This window comes from Rhipicephalus microplus, chromosome X (assembly GCF_043290135.1).
Source record: "Rhipicephalus microplus isolate Deutch F79 chromosome X, USDA_Rmic, whole genome shotgun sequence".
NCBI lineage: Eukaryota > Metazoa > Arthropoda > Arachnida > Ixodida > Ixodidae > Rhipicephalus > Rhipicephalus microplus.
Window position 1 is genome coordinate 493,961,401 of NC_134710.1, and position 23,944 is coordinate 493,985,344.

At 44.5% G+C, this 23,944-nt stretch overlaps 1 protein-coding gene across 26 annotated transcripts in view; it reads left to right on the top strand.

The window, feature by feature from the left end:
- The window catches only part of Rel (nuclear factor NF-kappa-B family member relish), a 411,660-nt gene that overhangs the window by 299,726 nt on the left and 87,990 nt on the right, over positions 1-23,944 (top strand). For all 26 annotated transcript variants that reach the window (XM_075880947.1, XM_075880950.1, XM_075880933.1 and 23 more), the window contains one exon: positions 17,001-17,173. In XM_075880947.1, coding sequence (XP_075737062.1) covers positions 17,001-17,173 — 173 coding nt within the window. The remainder of the gene's footprint in view (positions 1-17,000; positions 17,174-23,944) is intronic.

The window sequence follows — 23,944 nt, forward strand, 5'->3', positions numbered from 1 at the left end:
GATGATGCGCTGCCCCCCTTCCCTCTTACTTCTCTTTTTTTTCTCAGCTGATCGTGTCGCGTCGACCGCGCGCTACGACAGGGGACGCTATGCTTCCCCTAGCTGTGTCAGCACAAGGCATATCATTCGGACTCGTATATACATGTGATGAATAAGCGTCCCAAGGCTGGTTAATCAGGGTACGTCGGATATGCTACAGCTATGTACGCCTGGAAGGCTGCTCAGATGGAGCAAATTAAGCGCGACTTTCGCGTACCTGTAAATGGGACCCCGCCGACGAGCCGCCGTCGCTTACAGGGCCCCACCAACAATAAGCACAAACTACAAAAATTCCAAATAATTTTCTTTTATTGTGTCTCAGCTCAAGAGCTCAGTATAAAACAATAAGAATACAATGACATAATAAACATAATAATAATAACAACAATGACAATAATAATACAACATAATGATAATATAAACATAAGAATAAAATGACAATACGTATCACTACGCGCTAATCACAATTAAACTGGGTACCGGCAAGCAATTACATCCATTAATCGAAGAAAAGGGTCTTTCACATTGAGACGTACGTTGATTGACCTCCATCAAAGCCAGGCAAGGTGAGACGGCATAAGTGAGGTAGTCGTGTTGTTGCTGTTGCGAACGAGACGGCGCTTAGCCTTTCGCCATTCACTCTCAATCCTTTGCGTGTTGGCACCTGTCATAGGGTCAACGAAGCTGACACTGTGGATCACGGTCTGCCAATCTAAGTTTTGCGGTGTTCCGTTGGCATTCACAAGTCTGGGTATGCACTGGTACGCGGCCTACTCGTCGCTGTACACCGTCCTCCCGGGAAGAATGTGCTTGGCTATCAGTGAACCAAGGGTGGCAGCATCCCTTTTATCCACTTGAAACAGCCTCAACTCCTTCGTGTACACGTGCAGCATGCCGAAAATTTACGGGCTCTTGTTAGAAATGCCACCATAATTGTTGCGGCGCCTTGAAGGAACATTGTCGCCAGTCAGCAGGCGACCTCGATTCGCCTTGCGCCAACGCCTCAACAGGCATTCGTCGATTTGGACGACCTCGCCCACTCCACCCATCGCCGGCTGTGTGCGCAGCTCTTCGAGTGCTACTTCTCTTATATAATTTTTCCAGTCGGTACGCGTGGAGTTGCTCAATTTCAACTCCTTCTCTGTAAGCTCTCTCGTGTTCTTTGACGAGAAACCCTTTCACCATGGCGTACATGAGCCATATTATTTCGCGTCGAGCGAGTTTTACGTTAGGATGACCAAGTACGTCTTGACAGGCAAAAAAAGAACCTTGGCCCTGCCTACCCTGCAGAGCCTGCGTTTCGTGGAGCTGGGAGAGCTGTTTCCTGCAAGGATTGCACCTGAATGTGGGTCTGCTTCCTTTCTTTCTCGGGTGATTGTACATCACGACTTCTTCACTGCATCCTGGCTCACCTGGATTAAAACAGAGATTTTTGCAAATACCCCAGTACTCGGATGTCGGTGGCCGCCCCATTGTTGTTCCGGCTGCCTGAGATCGAACTGCCGGTCGAAGCGTTGGCGCAGGCAAGAGTTGAATTTCATGAAGGAAGGCCTCTTCCGCGGCAGGGTACCTTACGATGTCGGCGATTTCGATATTGCTGGGGTACATCCGTGGCGTGGCCATGACGAGACGCCTCCTGAACTGGTAACGGTAACAGTGTACCTTGCATGGCTAACGTTACAGCATTTTATAAGGGTCATAAAGTGAAAGGGGGATAGAGCGCTCTAACGTTGACAGGGCTCCTACGTGATGCAGCATCAGTGGGGAAAGAGGGAGTGGGTCACGGCGCCGACGTGGCGCGAGCATCTGTGGAGAAAGAATGGATGGGCCACGACCCTAACGCCACGCGAGCACCTGCGGAGAAAGACGGGATGGGCAAAGACGCCTGAAATCGGCATGGCCATAAAAAAAAAACCTTTTTAGACCTCTAATGTTGACATGGCGCCGACCTGACGCTACGTGAGTGTCTGTGGAGAAAGAGGGGGTGGGTCACGGCGCTGACGCGACGTGAGCCTATGTGTGAAAATACGGGATAGGCGAAGACGCCTCGAATCGTACATCACCTAGGTCATGTACTCCACTTCGGTGCCCCTCCTTCTCCACAGCAATGGCCTTGTCTCTTTCTCGCTACCCTGTCCTTTTTCCTTTGTTCGCGCGCTGAAACATCTTGCAAATATGACTACGCACCAACTAGCCCAAGTTTCCACTCTTGTGAGCAATGGTGACTTGAGCGGGAGGGCGAACGACGTTACGTGATGCTATGTGATGCGACCCACGTATCACGTAAACAGTACACCACCTAGGGCACGTACTCTATCTCTGTGCATTGAGCATCGAGACAAGGCCAAACTTGCTCACGTAAACCTCTTAAATTTCCTTATTTGGTGCTCCCTATCTCGGCCACCATCCCTAAGCTTTAGGATCGTGATCCTTATAAAATGCCGTAACGTTAGTTGTGCAAAGTACATTGTCACCATTTCAGGAGGCGTCGCGTCATTGGACTGTCAAAGACGCCATTGCTTCAAGCGGCAGTTCGACCTGCAGACAGTCGGGAACAGCACAAATGCGGCCACCGACATCCGAGTGGTGGAAAAATCGCAAGGACCTCGGCTTAATTATGGTGACCCAGGATGCAGTAAGTCGTCACGTACAATCGCTCCGGCAAAAAAACGAGCAGACCCACACTTCAGGTACAATCGTTGCAGGAAACAGCTAGCTGTCCCAGCTCTGCGGGACACTCACGATGCAGAGTAGAGAGGGGCAAGACTCCTTTTTTTGCCTCTCGTGACGTACTTGGTCATTGCATGTCCCAACGTGAAAGACCCTTTCCATCGATTAATGGAGGTGATCGCTCGCTGATATCTCGTTTAGTGATCCCTGCCATATCGTGAGTGATGAGCGTGTAGTGAGACATATTATGCCATTTTATTCTTATGTACCCACCCTATTGTTTTATACTGTGCTCTTGAGCTGAGAGACAATTTGTGCTTATTGTGGGTGGGGCCCTGTAAGCGACGGCGGCTCGTCGGCCAGGTCTTATTTACAGGTACGCGCAAGTCGCACTTAATTCGCTCCATCTGCTTCGATAAAGCAGCCTTTCAGGCATACATAGCTGTAGCATATTTGACGTACCCCAATTAACCAGCCTTGGGACATTTATTCATCACATGTATACGAGTCCGAACGATATGTCTTGTGCTGACACAGCTAGGGGAAGCGTAGCGTCCCCCGTCGTAGCGCGCGGTCGACGCGGCACGATCAGCTGAGAAAAAAAAAGAAAAGTAAGGGGGGAGATGGGCAGCGCGTCACCTCCTGCGACTATATTCAGTTTTCCCCGTCATCCGTAACACTGAGACGCGATATCTTAATTGTACAGCTACGCACACAGTAACAGAATGCACCTCGACTTCTGCTAGACGCGGTTAATTTCGTTAATTATTGGCCTCTTAATTGGCCTCTTAATTGCACAGCAGCGCCGCGCTCGACTTCTGCTTGGCGCCGTTCATTTGGTTAATTAAATTGACCTCTTAATTGCACAGCAGTGCCACGCTGGACTTCTGTAACGTGCAGTTCAATCTGTTAATTAAAACGAATTCTCTCATTCACAGTTCATTCCGTTAACTAAAACAGCCTCTTAATTGCACAGCAGCACCGTGCTCGACTTCTGCTAGGCGCGGTTCATTCCGCTAATTAAAATTAATTCTGTTGTGCACGGTTCATTCCATTAACTAAAATGTCCTCTTAATTGCACGGCAGCACGACGCTCGGCTTCTGCTAGGTACGGTTCATTCCGTTAATTAAAACGGCCAGCGTCGTTCATGCATTCGCGAAATGCAGCGCAGATGGCACCAAACCCTCATGGAGAAGCCACAACTTGTGGAGATAGGTTTGCACTAGGCTTACCTACTAAGCGCAACCGTGTAGGGATGCGACTTCTTCCACTGCCGCTGTGTGTGAAGACGCTGCGGCCGGGTTCGTCGATTTCTCCGGCACGGCGCAGAAACCACGCACGAAGCAGGATAACAACAACAATGGGTTTATTAACCCAAGATGCAGCACAGTGCGACACTCACGGGCTTGCAGGCCGTATAGGGTACTCCGCGAGACCGAGCAAGTACGCTTGCCTAGGGTGCGACGACTCCCGCACAAGGGCCGAAGTCGAACCCACGAATGAGAAGCCGCCTGCTAAGCACCACGTCAACCTCTCGTAGAGGCATAAGAGCATCTGCCGCGACGACCGAATCGTCAGGCGCAACATGGCTCGTAGGAGAGGAGGATGTCACGCACGCCCAAAGGGAAATGGCGCTGCGTTGTGACGTAGGCCCGCGCAGCGCGTCAGCGTAGCGTGCCCAGACATGCCAACGCGGGAAGGAGCCGACGGTTGACTGGCCCAGACCAAGAGGCGCCCTGGCAGTCATCTTGGCGGATGCCGGTGCTTATGCGCGCCCGGGCTACGCCGTCGGCGCATGCGCGGCAGCTGGGAAACGAAGCGCCAGGTAGGAGGGCGCTCTCGATTCCCACAAACTACACGGAAAAATTCTTCAGTCAAATTTAGTGGCAGTCTGGCAACACTGACCCTCCCGGTCTGGCAACCACTTGTGCATCGCCAAACAGAACCTTGCCAAGAAAATATAACAGGGAAATTTTATTTAACTTGTCTTGCTATTTAGCCAGATGAAGCACTTCCGAATCATTCTTTATCATGTGTGTCATGTTACGTGCGCATGAGTATCGTTCGAAGCAGTTGGGTCGGCTGACTGTGACCATATTAGAGAAAACCTGGCTACTGCATGCAAAACGTAAAAAGAAAGCAATAATTCAAGCAAAAAATCACCTTGCTATGTCAGGCACGTCTGATTCTTGACTCGGCAAGCTTCAGTGAGAAAAGTGGGCCACGTACTGCTTTTCGATAGTTGTGATCCTTGTACGCGAGAATGGCTCACCACCGCCCGTCGCATTAAGAGCTGTAGACGCTGCCATTCTCGTCTAGGGATTCTAGGCTGCCTTCGCATAAGCAGCACAATGCGAAAAAAAAAACAACGAAGCTGCGGCACCAACCATTTTCGAAGAAGTGGTCGCGAGCTTTGAAAACAACCATTTTGATCTGAAGCGACATAAACTAAACTCACAAGCGTGAAGACCAATACTCACTGTAGGTTTATAGTGCTTTGCATCATCTGTGAAATGCAATAGCTGCATACAAATGCACATTCAGAACTTCATTAACAAGGCGCTCATTCGAGTGGTGATACAGAGGACACGAGATGCCGGTGTACCTACCTATTCCCACAACCCGTCTGCAAAAGCCACCACAATTTTTGCTCTGTAGCTCACACTGCGACGACCTCTCCTTAGATTTCATTTCTCCGTGGACAAAATAGAGTTTTATCATTCATTCCAGTCTTAGGCACACGGAATGTGCAGCGCGTCGTGTTGGCTTTCAGCTGCCCGTGCTGCCATCGCCAGTAGCGAACAGAAAACTCGTCGCTCCAAAGTGCATACCAGTGGCCCTGTTACCATTGTTTGGTGCATGATCAATCACTTTAAACTTTAAAGGAGTCGCGTAGCTTTAGAATCGTCTCATAAGGTAACCACAGTACTGGCATAATGTACACTAACACGTCACAACTCACACTTGCCGCTTTGGCTTGGCTTAGACAGGGCCTTCATGTGTTGATAGTATGCATAATGCTTAAGAGATGGCGCCAGGTGGGTGACAGGCTGCTGTGCGCTATCATCGTCAGTGGAGGTTGGAAGGAGCAAACGACATTCCGGCTGCAATTTGCGGGGTTGCGATAGCCTTTTCGTAAAAGGGTGCCCGAAGCGCCCATTACACAACTACTTCGTGCTGCCATGTATAGGGCGCCGGAGCAGACGACACCAACAGCGTTTCATGTAGACGCAGATGACGCTCAGCATTTAAGGTACACGTAAGAAGGTGGGACTTTTTCTCCCGCTCAAAACATGAAGCCGCAGCGAGTGAATTAAAATAAATACGGATATCTTACTGGTGTGAGCTGTGTTTTGTCTCAAATGGCTCCACGAAGAAAATAATGGAGGAATTTTTATATATCACGTTGAAAATATGGGGGCTATTGTGGAACTATTTTTACTGGTGGTAGGATACACGTACGAAGCGTGCACACACACCACCTGCCCTATACATGGCAGCTTCTATCCCAGAACCTTTTGCAAAATCTAAACTGACGAAAAGCTCACCGTCAGGTGGCGTATTTATGAAAAGGGTCTATTACTCGTGGAAAAAAAAATTGAATTTTTGTTGGTGATGAGGGGGGGGGGGGGGGGGAGGGGTGCGAAGATTATGTGAGTGCGAGGATCACGCGATTAAATATGGGTATTGCACTTTATGCATTTTGACGCCCAAGCTTGGTAATGCTCACGCACCCACTTAGGTTATGAGTTTTGCCTAGCTGTAAGTACAGTAGAACCTTGTTGATACGTTACTGGGAAAAAAATGTGATAAATAAACGTACGATCAAAGTTATACAATCTTAATTGGGTTAATTTCTTAATTGTGAGTGTGCTGAACTGATAAATAGTATTAAGCAGAAAATTATCGACAAGGTTTTACGGTAGTCTAAAAGATTTTTGCTAATCTAAATAGCGGCTTAGCACTTTTACTTTGTGCCTTCACAATACTGGTGTCAACTGTGGAGAGCTTATGTGCAAGGTGTCCAAAAGGAGCCTCTGGGTCGTGCTGTTTAATATTACATGCAAAAAGTTTTTCACTTTCTGCAAATGTTGTGACGGACATTACAGTTCTGTTGTTGCATTTAACCAAATGCTTAAAGGCCCCTAACCAGGTCTGACCATTTTGACCTGATGAGTGTAACGCATACACTGAGCATTCACGATCGTATCTGCCAACATTTGCAACGCGGTGCGTGGCGGAAGTGGCTGAAATTTCAAGCTGAAATCTGCTTGCCATTCTCGCAGGCGCATGCAGAGAGAATGAGAGGGTGAAAAGAAATGGCCCTATATAGCTACAGTGCTTTGACGTCGCTCCAACACGTGGACACCTGTGCTCTGAAGTTTCCCACAGTAGCACGTGACACTGCAATAATTATTTGACTTGACACATGGAGTTTGTGTAATTTGTTGCTTGAGTAGATGAATAAAACTTGAGAACAATAATAAAACGCACAAACAATGTATGTGTGTGTGTGTGTTTTTTTTTACTGTGAATCGCAGGGAGATGTGAGAATAATCTGCCTCTGTTTCTCTTGCATTTGTATTTTTGCACTTTGTGCATCGCAGAGATGACATCCCTTATAATGGTATTGATTTTTCTACCACATTACAGTACTAATTGGGCTCATTTATTCTCCTGTGTCTAGCTAAATGTCCATGCTGCACACCCTTAGTCTCGCATCCATACAAATGTCGCAGCTTTCGTTCTCAGTTATAAGTTCAAAGCCAAGCAATTGGAGACGACGCATTCGGCATAACTTGTAGAGATCAAGTGCAGAGAACGCCGACACAACACTTGGGGGCTTGAGCTAAAGTCTTGGGCACTTGGAGTCTTTGGAGCTTGAGCTAGTTTGGGCACATCATGCACTCACGATTTTGTGAGTACATGATGTGTTCATGTGTATGTGTCATATGATCCTCCCGCTCGCGTGCTGAAAAGGGCAGGAAAGGGATTTGGCTTGAGAAGGCTACACAGGGCGAGCAGCAAGTGTTGTAAGCTCACCTTCTCACATCATGGTTTCGCGTCGCCTCAAATCAATGGTTTTGTCAGCTTTTAATAGATCAATTAGAAAATTCTGTGGCATAGTGCTCTTTATTGAGTGCACAACAACTTGTAGTGTCAAACAAAAATTCATTATGTCACCTGGTGAGGGGCCCTTTAATGATAGTTTCACTTTAAGGCATTAGTAATCTAAACAACTTATGCCACACTCTTCAGTGATAGCAGTATTATTTATTATTATTGTAATTACACCATCTATTAGTTCACATGTAATCAAAGGCCCATTTTATGTCCTTAGCCAGCAACTAATGAAGCCAAGGAACGTAAAGTTAGTTTTACTGCTTTCAGTCTGTTCTACGTTATGATGTAGATGTGAACAGAATAAAGTGAACAAAAAGACAACTTGCGGCCAGCAGGTACCAAACCTGCAACCTTTGAATTACAGGCTTGATGTTCCTACCGATTGAGCTGTGGCAACGGTCACCGTCATGTCCATTTATATTGGGTATTTATGTGCATGCAAACCTAAGAGTGTTATTCAGTGCCATTCGCAACCATGGTGAGTGGCACTTTCATTAATTTCCTTCACATCTATATCACAATTAATGTAATATGCTTAAAATATTTACATGTTCTTCATTAAGATTGTGTGAAAATAATGAAATGAGCCCTCGAAAATTTTCATCGTTTATTCATAGTGGTGTTCTCATTCTAACAGACTTGATGCCTTCGGGTAGTATGCAAAGACTCATGGGTCAGTTGTCTGTCCATGAAAGATCACATGCTAAGTGATGCCATCTGGCAAAAGGAAAGATGCTGAAGCAGAATTGCAAGTTGGGCAAGTTAGTGAATGTTCATCGTAGAATATTTTACCGTGCAATGGGTTATAGGCGACGGAGACTGTGTCCCTTCTCTGTCCATCTCTAACCCGTTGTGCTGTAAAGTATCCTACGATAAAAAGGCTGCAAACGGCATAGCTGAGGTTGCATCCACATAAAATTTCTTTATAAAGAGGACGAGGGGGCGAGCACTGCCGCAGCTCATTTGGCGAGAGCAATCCAAACATTGCAGGTTCGGTCCCTGCTGGTTGTCCTTTCATCTACGTTTAAACAGCACAATTAACACCCCTTGGCTGCTGGTTTTTGTTGAGGTTGTACCCTCAGGATTGCCTTTCTTCATTCCTTTCATGTCCAGTGTGAATATGGCTATGTCCCGGTAAAGCATAAGCATTAAAACATTTTTATTCTTTCTGCTTTTGGTGGTGAAAATTGTAACATCTCACATAACAAGAATGTTGCATGTGACAGAAAACAAGTGATATGATGAACATCTCACATAAAAAGAACCTTGCATGTGACAGAAAACAAGTGATATGATGAATGATTATCAGAGACCAGATTATAGGCAAATGCCAATTTTAATTTTTCTTTTTTTGTTGCTATCGTGCCATTTTGATATATGAGCATGAAATAGAGAGTAAAAAAAGTTTTTATAGAGTTTTTATAGTGCCTATAAATGCCTATTTTTATGTTTGTGCCTAAATTACTATAAATGTCGGGATCTAAATTACTATAAATGGCGGGATATGGCGCTGTCATGGATGCCAGAAGCTTACACGCTGTATTTCTACAGCTTCTGCAGGTGGTGACTGCCTTTCATTCGACCTATGCAACGTGTCTTCTCATCGATGATTTCGGCTGTGCGGACTGTACGGGCCCACCCTTCATCGATGCCTGGTTTCATCAAGCGCCACTGGACTTATCAGCGCTGCCAGCTGTCAACGACTTTGCTGGTTGGCAACAACGCCCATCGGAAGACGGAAAACTACTTAAGCTGCTCCTACTCCCAGCCACTTCGACATCTGGCGCCGCCATTGATGCCAGAAGCTTACATGCTGTATTTTTACAGCTTCTGCAGGTGGTGACTGCCTTTCATTCGACCTACGCAACGTGTCTTCTTATCGATGACGTCGGCTGTGCAGACTGTTCGTGCCCGGCCTCCATCGATGCCTGGTTTCGTCAAGTGCCACTGGACTTATCAGCGCTGCCAGCTGTTAACGACTTTGCTGGTTGGCAACAACACCCATCGGAAGACGGAAAACTACTTAAGCTGCTCCTCCTCCCAGCCACTTCGAGATCTGGCGCCGCCATGGATGCCAGAAGCTTACATGCTGTATTTTTACAGCTTCTGCAGGTGGTGACTGCCTTTCATCCGACCTACACAACGTGTCTTCTTATCGATGACGTCGGCTGTGCAGACTGTACGTGCCCGGCCTCCATCGATGCCTGGTTTCATCAAGCACCACTGGACTTATCAGCGCTGCCAGCTGTCAACGACTTTGCTGGTTGGCAACAACGCCCATCGGAAGACGAAAAACTACTTAAGCTGCTCCTCCTCCCAGCCACTTCAGGATCTGGCACCGCCATGGATGCCAGAAGCTTACATGCTGTATTTCTACAGCTTCTGCAGGTGGTGACTGCCTTTCATTCGACCTACGCAACGTGTCTTCTTATTGATAACGTCGGCTGTGCGAACTGTACGTGCCCGGCCTCCATCGATGCCTGGTTTCGTCAAGCGCCACTGGACTTATCAGCGCTGCCAGCTGTCAACGACTTTGCTGGTTGGTAACAACGCCCATCGGAAGACGGAAAACTACTTAAGCTGCTCCTCCTCCCAGCCACTTCGTGATCTGGCGCCGCCATGAATGCCAGAAGCTTACACGCTGTATTTCTACAGGTTGGTTATTCCTATCGTACTGTAAGGGGTAAAGCGTTCAAAAAAACTGGCATCAGATCCCACTCGCCGTGTGCGTATGATTGCTGTTGACCTAATAAGTTGTATCGGGTGTTACTGTGAATGCATTGTGGCCATTATCAAAACGTGTTTAATATGCTGTGGTGATATCGCGGAAAACCTTGGACCTCTCTCAGCTGAGCAGGAACAGAAAATGTTTGAGGCTATCATGCAGATACCGTCACTGATTCAAACGCAGACAGACATTCTTAACGAAATTCGTTCGCTTCGGTCCGACCAGCAGGCGATTGAATCAAAAGTAATGGAACTGGCTGCCAAGGTGGAACGCGCAGAAACGTGCGCCTCGTCTGTACTGCTGTAAAAGCGGCAATTGAAAATATGTCCACACGTGTTGAAACAACCATTTCATCACTGGCGGCATTGCATGATAGCTAAGATGATTTAGATAACCGATCGTGCCGTAACAACTTGATAATTTACGGCCTTCTGGACACTGTAAACTAATGTTGGACAGAATTCGAAGAAAATGTTATTTCCTTTTTTTCTGATAAACTAGATATCTCAGTCAGTCCAACATCCTTTGAAAGAGCACACCGATTGGGGAAGTACCAAGTAGAATCAACACGGCCGCTTATTGTCAAATTCTTGTCATTGAAAGATAAACAACGAGCGCTTGCGGCTGCTTCAAAGCTGAGGGAAACAAATGTTTCTATCGGCCAAGATTAATAGAAAAATGTCAGGATTGCTCGAAAGAAATTGGCTCAGTTTGCCCGTGACCGCGGTGGTTCTTTTAAATTGAATTTCAATAAGCTAATTATGGGACATGAAGTGTTTTTCTATGACAGTAAGAGTGATTCTGTAATCCGGGCGAGCCAATAGCCATCACGGAATGCTCCCGAAAAACGACTGCCCCAAGTGAACGACTTGAAGGTTATTCTCATAAATTGTCACAGTATTAAAAACAAAAAAGAGCAGTTGGATTCGCTGTTAGATCTGATTACCCCTGAAGTAGTGATTGGTACTGAATCTTGGTTGGACAGCACTATAACTAACAATGAGATATTCCCATCAAATTACACAGTGTACCGCAAGGACCGTAACTCACGTGGCGGTGGTGTTTTTGTCATGGTTCACAGTAGTCTGAATTCTACTCGTATTGAGGTTGAAAGTGCGTCATGTGAGACAGCCTGGTGCAAGGTCACCCTAGCTAATGGCACTTCGATAGCATTTGGGTCGTTTTACAGACCACCTGCTTCCAATACTCCTCAATATATATTCGACTTAAATAACATACTACTGTCCTTAGATGCAACGTATACTGTTCTTGGAGGAAATTTTAACTTACCAAATATTGACTGGCTCTGTCACCAGCCGAAAATAACCACTTCGTTACCTATTTACTCTGCATTTTGTGAAATGATTAATGCACATACCCTGTTCCAATTCGTACAAACTCCCACGAGAATAACCCCAAATAGTGCAAATGTGCTAGAATTGTTGTTTTGTTCTGAACGCACTCTCATTAGTTCTGTCAATTTATTACCCGGTATAAGCGACCATGAAATTGTTCTTGCACACCTATCTTGTGTTTTAAAGCGTTGCAATATTCCTCCTTCGAGACAGGTGTTCCAATATGATAGGGCCGATTTTGCCTCACTATCACAGGAGCTTGATGAATTCCTGCCTTTTTTAAAACAGCACATTTCTGCCCTTGACGTAGAATTTGCATGGAACCTATTGAAAACCAAACTTTTATCGCTCACGAAGTCATTCGTTCCGTCTCGAGTAATCACATCTAAGCGTCAGGCAGATAAACCATAGATTAGTAGAAATATTCGCGCATTGATAAATAAACGACACCGCCTGTATCGCAGGTACTGCAAATCGCCGACTCCAGACCTTTTCAGCAAGATGAAGGAACTTGGTAAAATTATAGCAAAAGAAATGTGCGAGGCAGAAAGCGCATATCTAGATGCAATGGGCGAAAAATTAAAAGCTAACCCAAAAGAAGTCTGGAAGTACGTCAGAACCAAGCGAACGATGAAGGATCTCATTCCAGATAATATAGATGGCAATAATTATGCCGGTGACCTCAAAGGAAAGGCTGAACAGTTCAGTAACTGCTTCGAATCTGTATTTGTACGGTCGATCCCCCAGGCCAGTGGCCTGAAAACTCTTTTGAACTTACCACAAATGAGTGATATATCCTTTTGCGAGCAGGGAATAATAACGCTACTACGAAAAGTGAATGTGAAGTCAGCCCCTGGACCCGATCACATTTCGAATTATGTAGTAAAGAATTGTGCTGCATCGTTTGCCCCTTTTCTAACGATTCTCTATCAAAAGTCATTTGATTCCGGTGCTTTACCGCGTGACTGGAAAACAGCAAATGTAGTTCCTATATTCAGAAGTGACAATAACACACAGAGTCAAAACTACAGACCTATTTCACTAACTAGTGTTTCATGCAAGGTACTAGAGCATATCATTTACTCTAACCTAATGGCTCATCTCCAAGAAAACAATTTTTTAACCCCAGCACAGCATGGTTTTAGGAGAGGTCTCTCATGCGACACTCAATTGATTGAGTTTTCTCATGATATAGGTTTGTCGATTAATAATGGCAAACAGATGGACTGTATTTTCTTAGACTTCCAAAAGGCCTTCGACTCGGTAGCCCACAATTTATTACTTGTAAAACTGTCTGAACTTAATATTCCCACGGCGCTTTTCTAGTGGATTGAGGCTTACCTTACTGACCGAAAACAGAGTCTTGTTCTTAACTGAATGACCTCATCACGTAAAACAGTCTTGTCAGGTGTTCTTCAGGGATCTGTACTCTGGCCTCTTCTTTTTTTTTTTATTTATCAATGATATAGGCGAAGGAGTATCAAGCCGTCTCAGATTGTATGCCGATGACTGTTGTCTTTACCAAGAAATTAATACTTTGAATGACAATGTACAACTACAAAGTGACCTCGACAAGATACTACTATGGTGCAATACGTGGAATATGATGCTAAATTTTTCTAAATGTAACATTGTCCAGTTTTCTACAAAATGCCATACTTTACATACGAAATACTCTCTTGATGGCGAAAGCCTCACGATTGTACCCAGCTATACAAATATTTAGGGGTTTTATACAAAAATGACCTTTCCTGGAATGACCATACTGATTACGTAGTAGCGAAGGCTAGTCGGGTCCTCAACTTCCTAAGGCGTAACTTCAAGCAAGCTTCTCCTAAGTTAAAAGAAATTCTTTACTTTTCAAATGTTCGCACTATATTAGATTATGGATGTTCCGCTTGGGACCCCAGTACAAAGACACGTATTGACGAATTAGAGCGCATCCAAAAGCCTGCAGCATGATTTTTATCATCAAACTATGATTTCAAAAAAAGCTCTTCCGATATACGGGACAATCTTGAATGGCCGTCTATGCAGGACAGGCGGAAGTACATGCGCCTGAAACTCTTCCATAAAATTTTTATAGGTGCAACAGGCTTAAGGAAAGAAACCTACATACTTGATCCTACCTATAGATCTGCCCGCGTAGACCATTCCCTGAAGGTTAGGGAATATAGGTGTCAGATCGACCTATATAAACATTCTTTTTTTCCGAGGACAGTCCATGACTGGAATAGTCTCCCGAATGAAGCTGTACTGTCATTGCCGACTTCCTTTGATGAAGCCCTCGCAGAATGTTTGTTTAACTAGGTTTTACATGACATATGTGGAATATTTGGAGCTTTAGCTCACCATTTACAGCTTCTGCCTAGTTGTGTTTTCTACTGTCTTTCTTATGAGGTTATGTATCTATAAAGTTAATTTATGTTTAAAAGTTTTACTTTATTATTATGTTTTGTTGCTTTTTCGTATTGTACAACCTGTATCAACCTCTTATTAACGTGATGTTTAGTCTTTTTATAATGCTATTTATGTGTAGATTGTTGATGTTATCTTTATTCCTACATAATGTTTGTTGCTTTTCATGTTGTATTTACTACCTGTATCTTTTCCTGTTTGTTTCCCCCTACAATAATGCCCAGTTGGGCGCTGTAGGTATCTGAATAAATAAATAAATAAATAAATAAATAAATAAATAAATAAATAAATAAATAAATAAATAAATAAATAAAATGTCTATAAATGCCTATTTTCGAAATCTGGCCCTATATCCTTTCAAGTTTTGCTTTTGAGTACAATTGGAGACCGGTATTCTTGTTACCGGGCTAAATTGAGCTTCTGGAACTCTATGGGGTTCAACCTATACTCAGTCTCATAAGTTCCTTTCACCACTTTCAAGGCTACAAAGCCTTTTAGCCAATAGGAAGGCCAATCAACCTCTACACATGTATTCATTCTTGTTGCATCATCTGCTCAATATCTTCCTGGCATCTGCTCGCATACGTAAGAAACAGGGGGTGCTTCTGTGCAGCCACAGGACGATGAAGAACGAATTCAAAACCAATGAGTGTCATCAGGCGAACGTACAGTGTAGATAAAAAAAATTATGTCCACGTGATTTTTGTTTTGTTTGTCAATTATTTTGTAAATGGCGCTTCACTATACTAGAGAAATATTGCTTAGACATGCACTAGAAGTTGTTGCATGCCCCATGAAAGCTTTGTACCGCTAGAATTTTTTTATTCATTCATTACGAGTCATGAAAGCATGATGTGAAGAAGTGATCTTGAAAACTTTCCCACTTGCCGGGTGTAGACTTCACATGCCAAATTTTTCCCTTGCCCACTTCTGTATTGGAGCGACTCGGAGCCGGAAGATCACACGACGCAGGTGCATCAACATGTCATCTGCACACAAGGTTACTTTGCATGACACACCCAAGTAGTTTCAGCGTTCTCTGTATTGTATATACTGTCTGTTTTTGCGGGATAGAACCCTCTAGGTCCACAAGTTTAGAGAGGCTGGCATAGATCATGTATCTTTACCATGATACACACTTATCATGTATCCTTACCATAATACCAGGAGTTTCACCACTGGAACTGCTTTGAGGGACGATGCACCAAAAATATGCCAAGCATTGCCAGGGCTGGCATCGGCACGATTCGAGAATGGCGAGAACACCAACGCAGATGAAATGAAGGCGGCTTAGTCTTGCATTTTGCTCGATACAAAGTTCAGAAAGAAATGTGTACAAATTTCATTTGTACGTTTTAGTATTTCTATCCACTTTCATTCTTATATTCAAGCAACAGATTGCACAAATTACACACATAACCTCGGATGATTCTTGCAGTGTTATATACTTTGATGTATGCAAGATGATTCCTCATTGTACGTCACCTTTTATATGCTGTGAAAGCGCACCCCGTGTGCAAATCTTGGCTGACAAGATTGTGAGCACCCAGTGAATGCATTTCACCTGCTCAAAACGCTCAAATTTAGTGTCAGACCCTTTAGGGCATTCACAGACAGAGGAAAAATTGACACTGTGCAATTAGACCCAAATAATGTGAGGCTAAAAGGCCTTTCTGAAAGAAATTTACTTTTCTTAGTGCGCAGGGAACATTTGAGAAAGAAGATAAAGCAGTGAGATAGGACAAACTGCAGTGTCCTATCTCACTGCTGTATCTTCTTTCTCAAACGTTCCCTGCACACTAAGAAAAGTAAATTTCTTTCAAAAGGCAATATCAACCAGCCCAAGTAGCCACTCTTTTGCTGAAAGGCCCTTCTGGCTTATTAGCGTTCTGGCTTATTAGCGTTCTGCCTATTTGCTCCTCTGCGGCCCTTCTCAGCCACGCCGAAATGAAAGAGACCCGGAAGCATGTTTTTTTGACCGTGGACGCTTTAGTCACCATGCTGGATAATAGAGGCCATGTTCTTTAAACCCTACGAGAAAAAAATTGCATGGCTGTGCAAAACCAGTGTTGCCTTTGTACCGTCATAAACTTAATAATTTCTTCTTGCTTTTCTGTCGTAGGCACAGGTCCCACACATATTTCTTTGAAAATTTGAATTGTAAAAATTTATTGTGCCTGTATTTGCAATTTTGGGGGCCTTTAAATCTGGCCTCTAATAATTTTTATATTGTGGCTTGGCACTATTTGTCATTTTGTTACTGTACTTGGATGCATCATACTCCAGAATGCAGTCCTATTGAGCACCTTGTTTTTTATGGTCATTTGTCAATCATTTCTCGTTGGTCACTTGTAACTGTTAGTATCACTTGTGCCCTAAGTGGCAGTGCCCAGTTTGCCGAGTAATTTTGATGGATCTAGTAGACTAAACCTTCAAGGAGTATATATTCACGCACAGATGAATGAAAAATTTTAATTTATGTCCAATAGGCTGCGCTAGTGTCCTAGCCCAAGCGGGCCACTCTCATTTTGGCACCGAAAGACCTAGCCTTTCAGCCGCTTTGTGGGCCCATTGGACTGCCCATGCATTAGAATTTTAGAATTCTTTTTTTTTTTTAATCTACAACTTTTTGCCATATAGTCAAATTTTCTCATTACCACGACAGGCAAGACAGCTTTGCATCTTGCTGTGGAGCGGAGAAAGACTGATGCCCTTCAAACACTCTGCCAAGCCGGCCTTGATGTCAATGCTGCTGTGGATGATGGTACCCGAAACAGGCCTCTCCACTTGGCTATCATAGCAGACTTTGTCGATGGCATCAACATTCTACTGAAACAGGTAAACAATCTTGTTACTGGCTATAAAAGTGTATGTACAACCTGTGTTAATTGATACATGCTGTTTATCAGATGGTAGCCTCAAGCATGTTTCTGACTGACTTGAAGTAAAAAGTGGTGTCTTCATTTTCTTAATAGCAACTAATATACTACGTATTATGAACAGGACTAAATAACAGGACTGAATGGTGTGAGCTAGCAGCTATATATGGATAATCCATGACATGCTTTTGTCCCCTGGTTAGTTTACAAAAACCCACTGTTATAATTGGTGTATAAAATGAGGTGTGCAAAATACAGTCGAACCCTGCTGCATCGAAACTCATGGAGCGCAGAAATTATTTCGTTCAAGTGAAAATTTCGTTGTAGTCAAATTGAAAAAAATGTAGCTGATCTGAGCTAGTAAAACAGAGAAATGTTTATTCTAAGGTTTAAAAAAGTGTCCGCTGCTTCCTATTCTTTCTCAGCAGCGTCACGACGTGATTCTCAGTCATGCATAGCGAGGCTATTGTGGAAAGCACGCTGAAACAACGCCTACAACTGCTTTCATAAACTTATCAAACAGTTGCATTGACACGTTAACACCAGCAGTTGTTGCCATCAAAGTGTATCCGACAACACCGAGATGGAGACAGGGTATCGGGGAGCGGTGACTTTTGCCTTATTCTATGCCATTGTTATCATCCATCACTCGTGTCAAGCTGATTTTCTTGATAATGCGGACGAGCAGCCACTCTGATTATGTACTACACTGGCCAAGCGCGAACAAAATGATAAGCATTGAACGGAAAAGGCATTTGCGGTTGCACCCAGCAGCTGTGTGAAGAAAATCATGAACTGAGTGACTGAGCTTCAGCTTCAGATCGTTTGCGGCTCAAAAGCAAGCCAGTGGCAAAAGCAGGGCAGTCTCATTACATCATGTAAACGTCAAGCATCACCTTAGTTCCAACACAGAAAATAGCAAAAAGCCACGTCCAATTCGTCTGATAGTGAGGGAGAGGAAAACACAAGACACTATACGACACTGCGCAGAGCACTTTTGCAAACTAGATGTGTAGTCAGGTGCAATGTTGACTCCTCGATAGCGGCTGCGACGTAGCTGATGGCTAGCTGTGGGCACCTCAGAGTGTGAAAAATGTGCCTGAAGACGGATCCCAAGTGCTTGGCTAATTGTCCGTGCTTCTCCTAGAATGTTGAACAAAGCAACACAGAGCTGACTATCATTTTCAAGCAACTTTGACTGTAAACAGCTCTTCCTAGGTCATAGAACCGCCAAACTTGGTCAGGTGTGTCCAAAGGGGTTTGACACAATGCACTGACAGCCCTGATAGATTCAGAGCACGGCTGCCTTGTTGTCACCATTTGAGGTGCACTTAGTGGAATGCTAACTCTGAATAGAGCAGGGCAGACTCTGCTAAAATCCTGATCGTTCAGTGGTGCCAAGCCTTGAAGTCCGATCATAACACTGCACATGCTCTCACAACAATGGCTCTAAACCAAAATATGTAACAAGCATGATAGTGTCTTAGGTACGTAAAGACACGAAGTCATATATTACAATTAATGATAGGATTCGATACTTTAGAAACAATACCACATGCACTAATAACCATCCTTTGCACTATCAAAAGTCTCATGCGTCTATGCACCCATGCTGTCTTACCTGCAAGTCAGTCATCATCATTGCGTTGGGGTTTCGTGCTGTGGACACTCGACAAGGCAGTTGGAGATCCTGCACTTCTCCAGATGACCTGACCAGGCCGTGACAAAGTAGGGGTCAAACAGAAGGCCGACAGGCCCCTGGCTAGTCGCTGGCACGAGTTGCGGCCACCTCGTAACAGCTGACCCTCTGGCAGTCGCTCCTCTGGTGTGAAGCCACGAACACCATTAACCCCAAGGTCCTCAGGCCAGGAACATTGGCAGCTGGCCAGTCACAAGGAGCAGAGCTTGCATCAAGCTCACAACATCCGCATATCTGCAGGATGCCCAGCCGAGAGAATCAGTTCCGAGCGAAACATCTGGTTCGTCAGGTCCGTATGGCTGCAGGACGCTTGGTTGATGCATGTCGTGACCTGAACCTTTGACCACCGAGCTGCCATGCGAATCATGGCAAGCTTCATGTGCTCCAGCTTCACACCACAGCTGCTCTTTGTCTCCCTTCTGTTTCAGTCAGAAGCTCTATGCCGAATTGCGGTTGCATCTTCACCCTCGCAGCAACACAATCCACATAGTCAAAATTGCTTGCTCGAAACGCTACAAGAAAACAGAGTTTTTTACGAAGGACTCTGATGAAAAAATGTGTTGCTGGAGCGATAAATATTCGGAAATGTAAAGATAATTGTGAACACTGAAAATTTTTACTGTAACGGCTGTCACCGGTTACAAGCACCAAACCCAATAAGAGCAAGTTAGAAGTGTTGTGTTTTCATTGCCATCAAAATCGTTTGAGAAAATGGAGCCACTTATATCATGTCAAATTATGTTTTGTTCAACTTTAATACAGTATCAAGCAGTATTAAGCCTCAGCTTCATCTAATAGACTTTGAAAAGCAAGAAATGACAGCTGAGTTAGTTGACAAGTATTCGTTCTAAAAGACTGGATGTGCAAACACAGACACGTGGGCATGTGCGGGTAAGTTTCAATGCCTTCTTTCTTTTCTGAAATTGTGTGCCTCCGTAGTTGTTAGCCGGCATTTGTGCTGTCTTGACTCGTTTCTTGTGTCCATGTTTGCATAAGCAGTCTTTTAGATTGAAAGGCAAGTAGTATATGATCATAAACTTATGTCACAAAGCCTCTCTTGGTAGTGAAGTTCTTCCTCCCGATAAGGCACTGCCATCTTCCTCACCATTTGATATTGTCTTTTACATTTGAGACAACAGAAGGCTTGTCTCATTTTGCAATCTCCTTTGAGCAGCCGACAGCATGACTAACCGGCATCGTGCTGCAGCTGATCCTGCATTGCAAAAGATAGACTTGTTTCATGGGCAGTGCCAGTGTGGGCCTCTGGCTTTATGCTCTGTCCTAGTGTCATTTTCCAAAAAATGAAATTCACAAATGAAACTCATGGAGGTCATCGGAAGGCATCATTCACATGTCTAACCTGGTCAAAAGGAGCACCTACATCTGTTCTTGCACGAGGACATAAAGGCTGACGTTGCTGATTCAGCAGGGCTTTTTTTTGCTTTTTCGTGGAAGGTGAGAAGAGGGGTGGGGTCTGGCACATTTACAGCAGGTCACAGGGCATTCAAGAGTCATGGAAAAGCCTTCACTGGAAATATACTTAAGAGAATAGAAAAGGGTGAGGAGATGTGTCGAGATAGTGTGCGGGATAGAAATTCTCTTTTTCCGTTCTTACAGATACTTGTTCTATCTTAGAAAAGAGACATTCCTTACTCGGCACCATAAAAAATTCCCTGCTATTCTCAGGAGTGGGATGACAGTCAATTTGCAATTTTGCCGTTTCAGTCAACAATGCCGCGCTCACTTCTAAGAACATTCTTTCAAGGTCATCTAACTCCTCTGCACCACTGGACGTATCGAGTAGGACAAGCACCAAGTTTCGCTGAATGACCTTATTTTTTTCCTTCTTTCTTTATTTAAGAATGATCCCACATCACCCTTGGGAATGAATGCAGGGGGGGAGGAATTCACAAAATAGATACACATATATCTTTATTTGCATAACTTACTGGTTTTATTGCTAGAGCAATCACATGGGCACTCTCGGCTGGATTTTGGCGCCGGCGTAGCTGTCACTCACTGTATATGTATACTTATCTATATGTATGAAAACGCAAGAAAGAAAAATAATTCATAAAAAACTCTGGCGCAGGGAATTGAACGTGGGACCTCTGAGTTGTGATTGTGAGGCATTAGCCACTGAGCCATGAAGGAGCACCTCATTGAATGTTCAAATGACAAGCCATTTATACCTATCACTTACCGCTAGTAACGGGCATCTTGGGGGGAACTATGATGTTGTCAGCATTAACAGCAAGATGACACAATGAGCGCGTGTCGTCACATCGTAACGGCGCGGCAGCACGTGCTCTTATATCCCAGGCGTACTTTGCCCTGCAAAGAGGGGGCAGGGTGGACGCTCATGCGTGCTCTTATCTCACGGTGGGGACAATCATATATTTTGGCTGGCCTGGGGCTTTCACCAGAACGATTGTGTTGTAGTCACCGGGTGCACAAAGGTCACTGCAATCATTGCACATTCTCTGTTTGTGAAAGGGGCATTATATTCAGACACAGCGAAGTAATAACTGAGATGCCTATTTGCATTCATCTGTACCTTTGAGTTCGTTTCGTGCATCATTTATGCGTGAGAAACGCGAGGCACGTTTCGATTTTTTGCCATATTTTGTGCGTGACCTTCAAATTTGTTGCTATGGCATTCATTGCTTCGTCTTTGCACCAAAGCTGTGACTTTTTTCAAAGAGCTTGTCCCATGGTGCTACACACTTAAGAAAAAGTGATTAGTGAACATGCATGTCCTAGGCCGGTATTCAATGTGCACTGTTAGGAACTGCTTTCTGGCCTGAAATCTTAGGGCAGCACTGATTAAGACGTATGGTGAGATTTCAAGATAAAAAGTTAGATATATTCATTTGATTACAAGATTGTAATCGATTCCTTTTTCTCTGGACAAAATCCCATTTTCAAAGTCTTTCGGTGTCTCTAGACCATTAATTTCTGTGATGTGACTCAACATTATTGAGTAGTAAACATTATTGAATGCAAAGGCAGAAGTACCGTCAACTAAATAAGGTGAATGATGTAACATTATATCGTTCACTTTAAAGTACCTAAGGTGGGTTTCGTTACTTTGTAGAGGGCATTCCAAAACCACTTATCTGATATTTTGCAGAAAGATACATGCTATGTTGGGGTTTTTGCATCGTTTAAAGTAAGCCGGAGAATTATGACCACGTTACTGCAGTTGCACGCTGTTTTGCTGCAGCACTCTCAGACTTGCTTCCATCAATTGGCTGCGCAGCGTGTTAACATTTAAGGTCACCTCACATGGCTGAGAAACACCATCATACCTAAAGTGACAACGTGATGGGGCCTAAATCAGTCGCTTCACTCAAAGCATGCCGGACAGTGCGTGAGCGCAGTCACCTGGCTTTATTTAGTATTTTATACGCTCTTTTTGGGAAGCCGGAATATAATCACCGTGATGTATGTACACCACAAAAAACTAATATCTTGGTTGTTTTTATTTGTGTTTTACTGTGGGACGAAGTACACTGTGCTCCAAGTTGAATATTAAAAATGTCGTATTATTGACCTCAGTAAATAAACCAATTAAGCACAATGTAAAAATATTACGAGTGCCACATGACGGTAAACCTTATACCACTGGCTTCATTAATTCAAAGTTAAAGGCTTGTTTTTTCAAATATTTTTTAGTTTTTTATATAAAACATTTTGTATACCTATCCAGTAATTTTTTAATGCAGTACCGCCTTGCTATTTTGCTTAGGTATATTCGGTTTTCTTTTTTTTTAAGTTACTGTAAAGTCTTTCTTTTGCTGCTGCAAATAAGCAGGTAATCAGGGCTAGAAGTAGCAATAGTGTGAATAGCGGTGACATCCCGTAACACTTTTTGCCACGTACAATACATCTAGGAAACTTCTTGGTGGCGAATGTTTTCTCGGAAAGAAAATTGTAAAATATTACAGGTTAGTGAATATGTTGCTAGCGATCACTCCATTCAATTCGCTAAGTAGAATATGAAAAATCACTGCAGTTTCATGCTCTCAGTGAATTGTGAGCACTAACTCAGTAGTTATTGTCTTCACATGATGCTTCACAAAACAATATCGCTACCGGTCTTGTTAGGGTTCTACACCTGTCGGGTGATCTGGTACTACTACGAAAACAGTCAAACAGAGTGGGCTCGGCAGCAACACCAAGATGCAGTGCTCAAACCCGCTGCTGTTTTTCATGCAGATATTGCTTGGCTTGCTGCGGTTATCATCAACAGCGGCACAATGGGATGCGCTACAGCTGCAACATTTAGCGCCTAACACGACGATCGAAGGACTACCGCCCCATGACGTGCTTCGCTACCGGCCATGTGATGGCGTCCCGGGCGGCGCTACACTACAATTCTTGGAACCGGCAGATCTATCGGCATCGAGGATCACAGCTATAAAGCAAGCTCCGCAAGGACCGTGTGGCAGTGGGCTCGGCAGCAACACCAAGATGCAGTGCTCAAACCCGCTGCTGTTTTTCATGCAGATATTGCTTGGCTTGCTGCGGTTATCATCAACAGCGGCACAATGGGATGCGCTACAGCTGCAACATTTAGCGCCTAACACGACGATCGAAGGACTACCGCCCCATGACGTGCTTCGCTACCGGCCATGTGATGGCGTCCCGGGCGGCGCTACACTACAATTCTTGGAACCGGCAGATCTATCGGCATCGAGGATCACAGCTATAAAGCAAGCTCCGCAAGGACCGTGTGGCAGTGGGCTCGGCAGCAACACCAAGATGCAGTGCTCAAACCCGCTGCTGTTTTTCATGCAGATATTGCTTGGCTTGCTGCGGTTATCATCAACAGCGGCACAATGGGATGCGCTACAGCTGCAACATTTAGCGCCTAACACGACGATCGAAGGACTACCGCCCCATGACGTGCTTCGCTACCGGCCATGTGATGGCGTCCCGGGCGGCGCTACACTACAATTCTTGGAACCGGCAGATCTATCGGCATCGAGGATCACAGCTATAAAGCAAGCTCCGCAAGGACCGTGT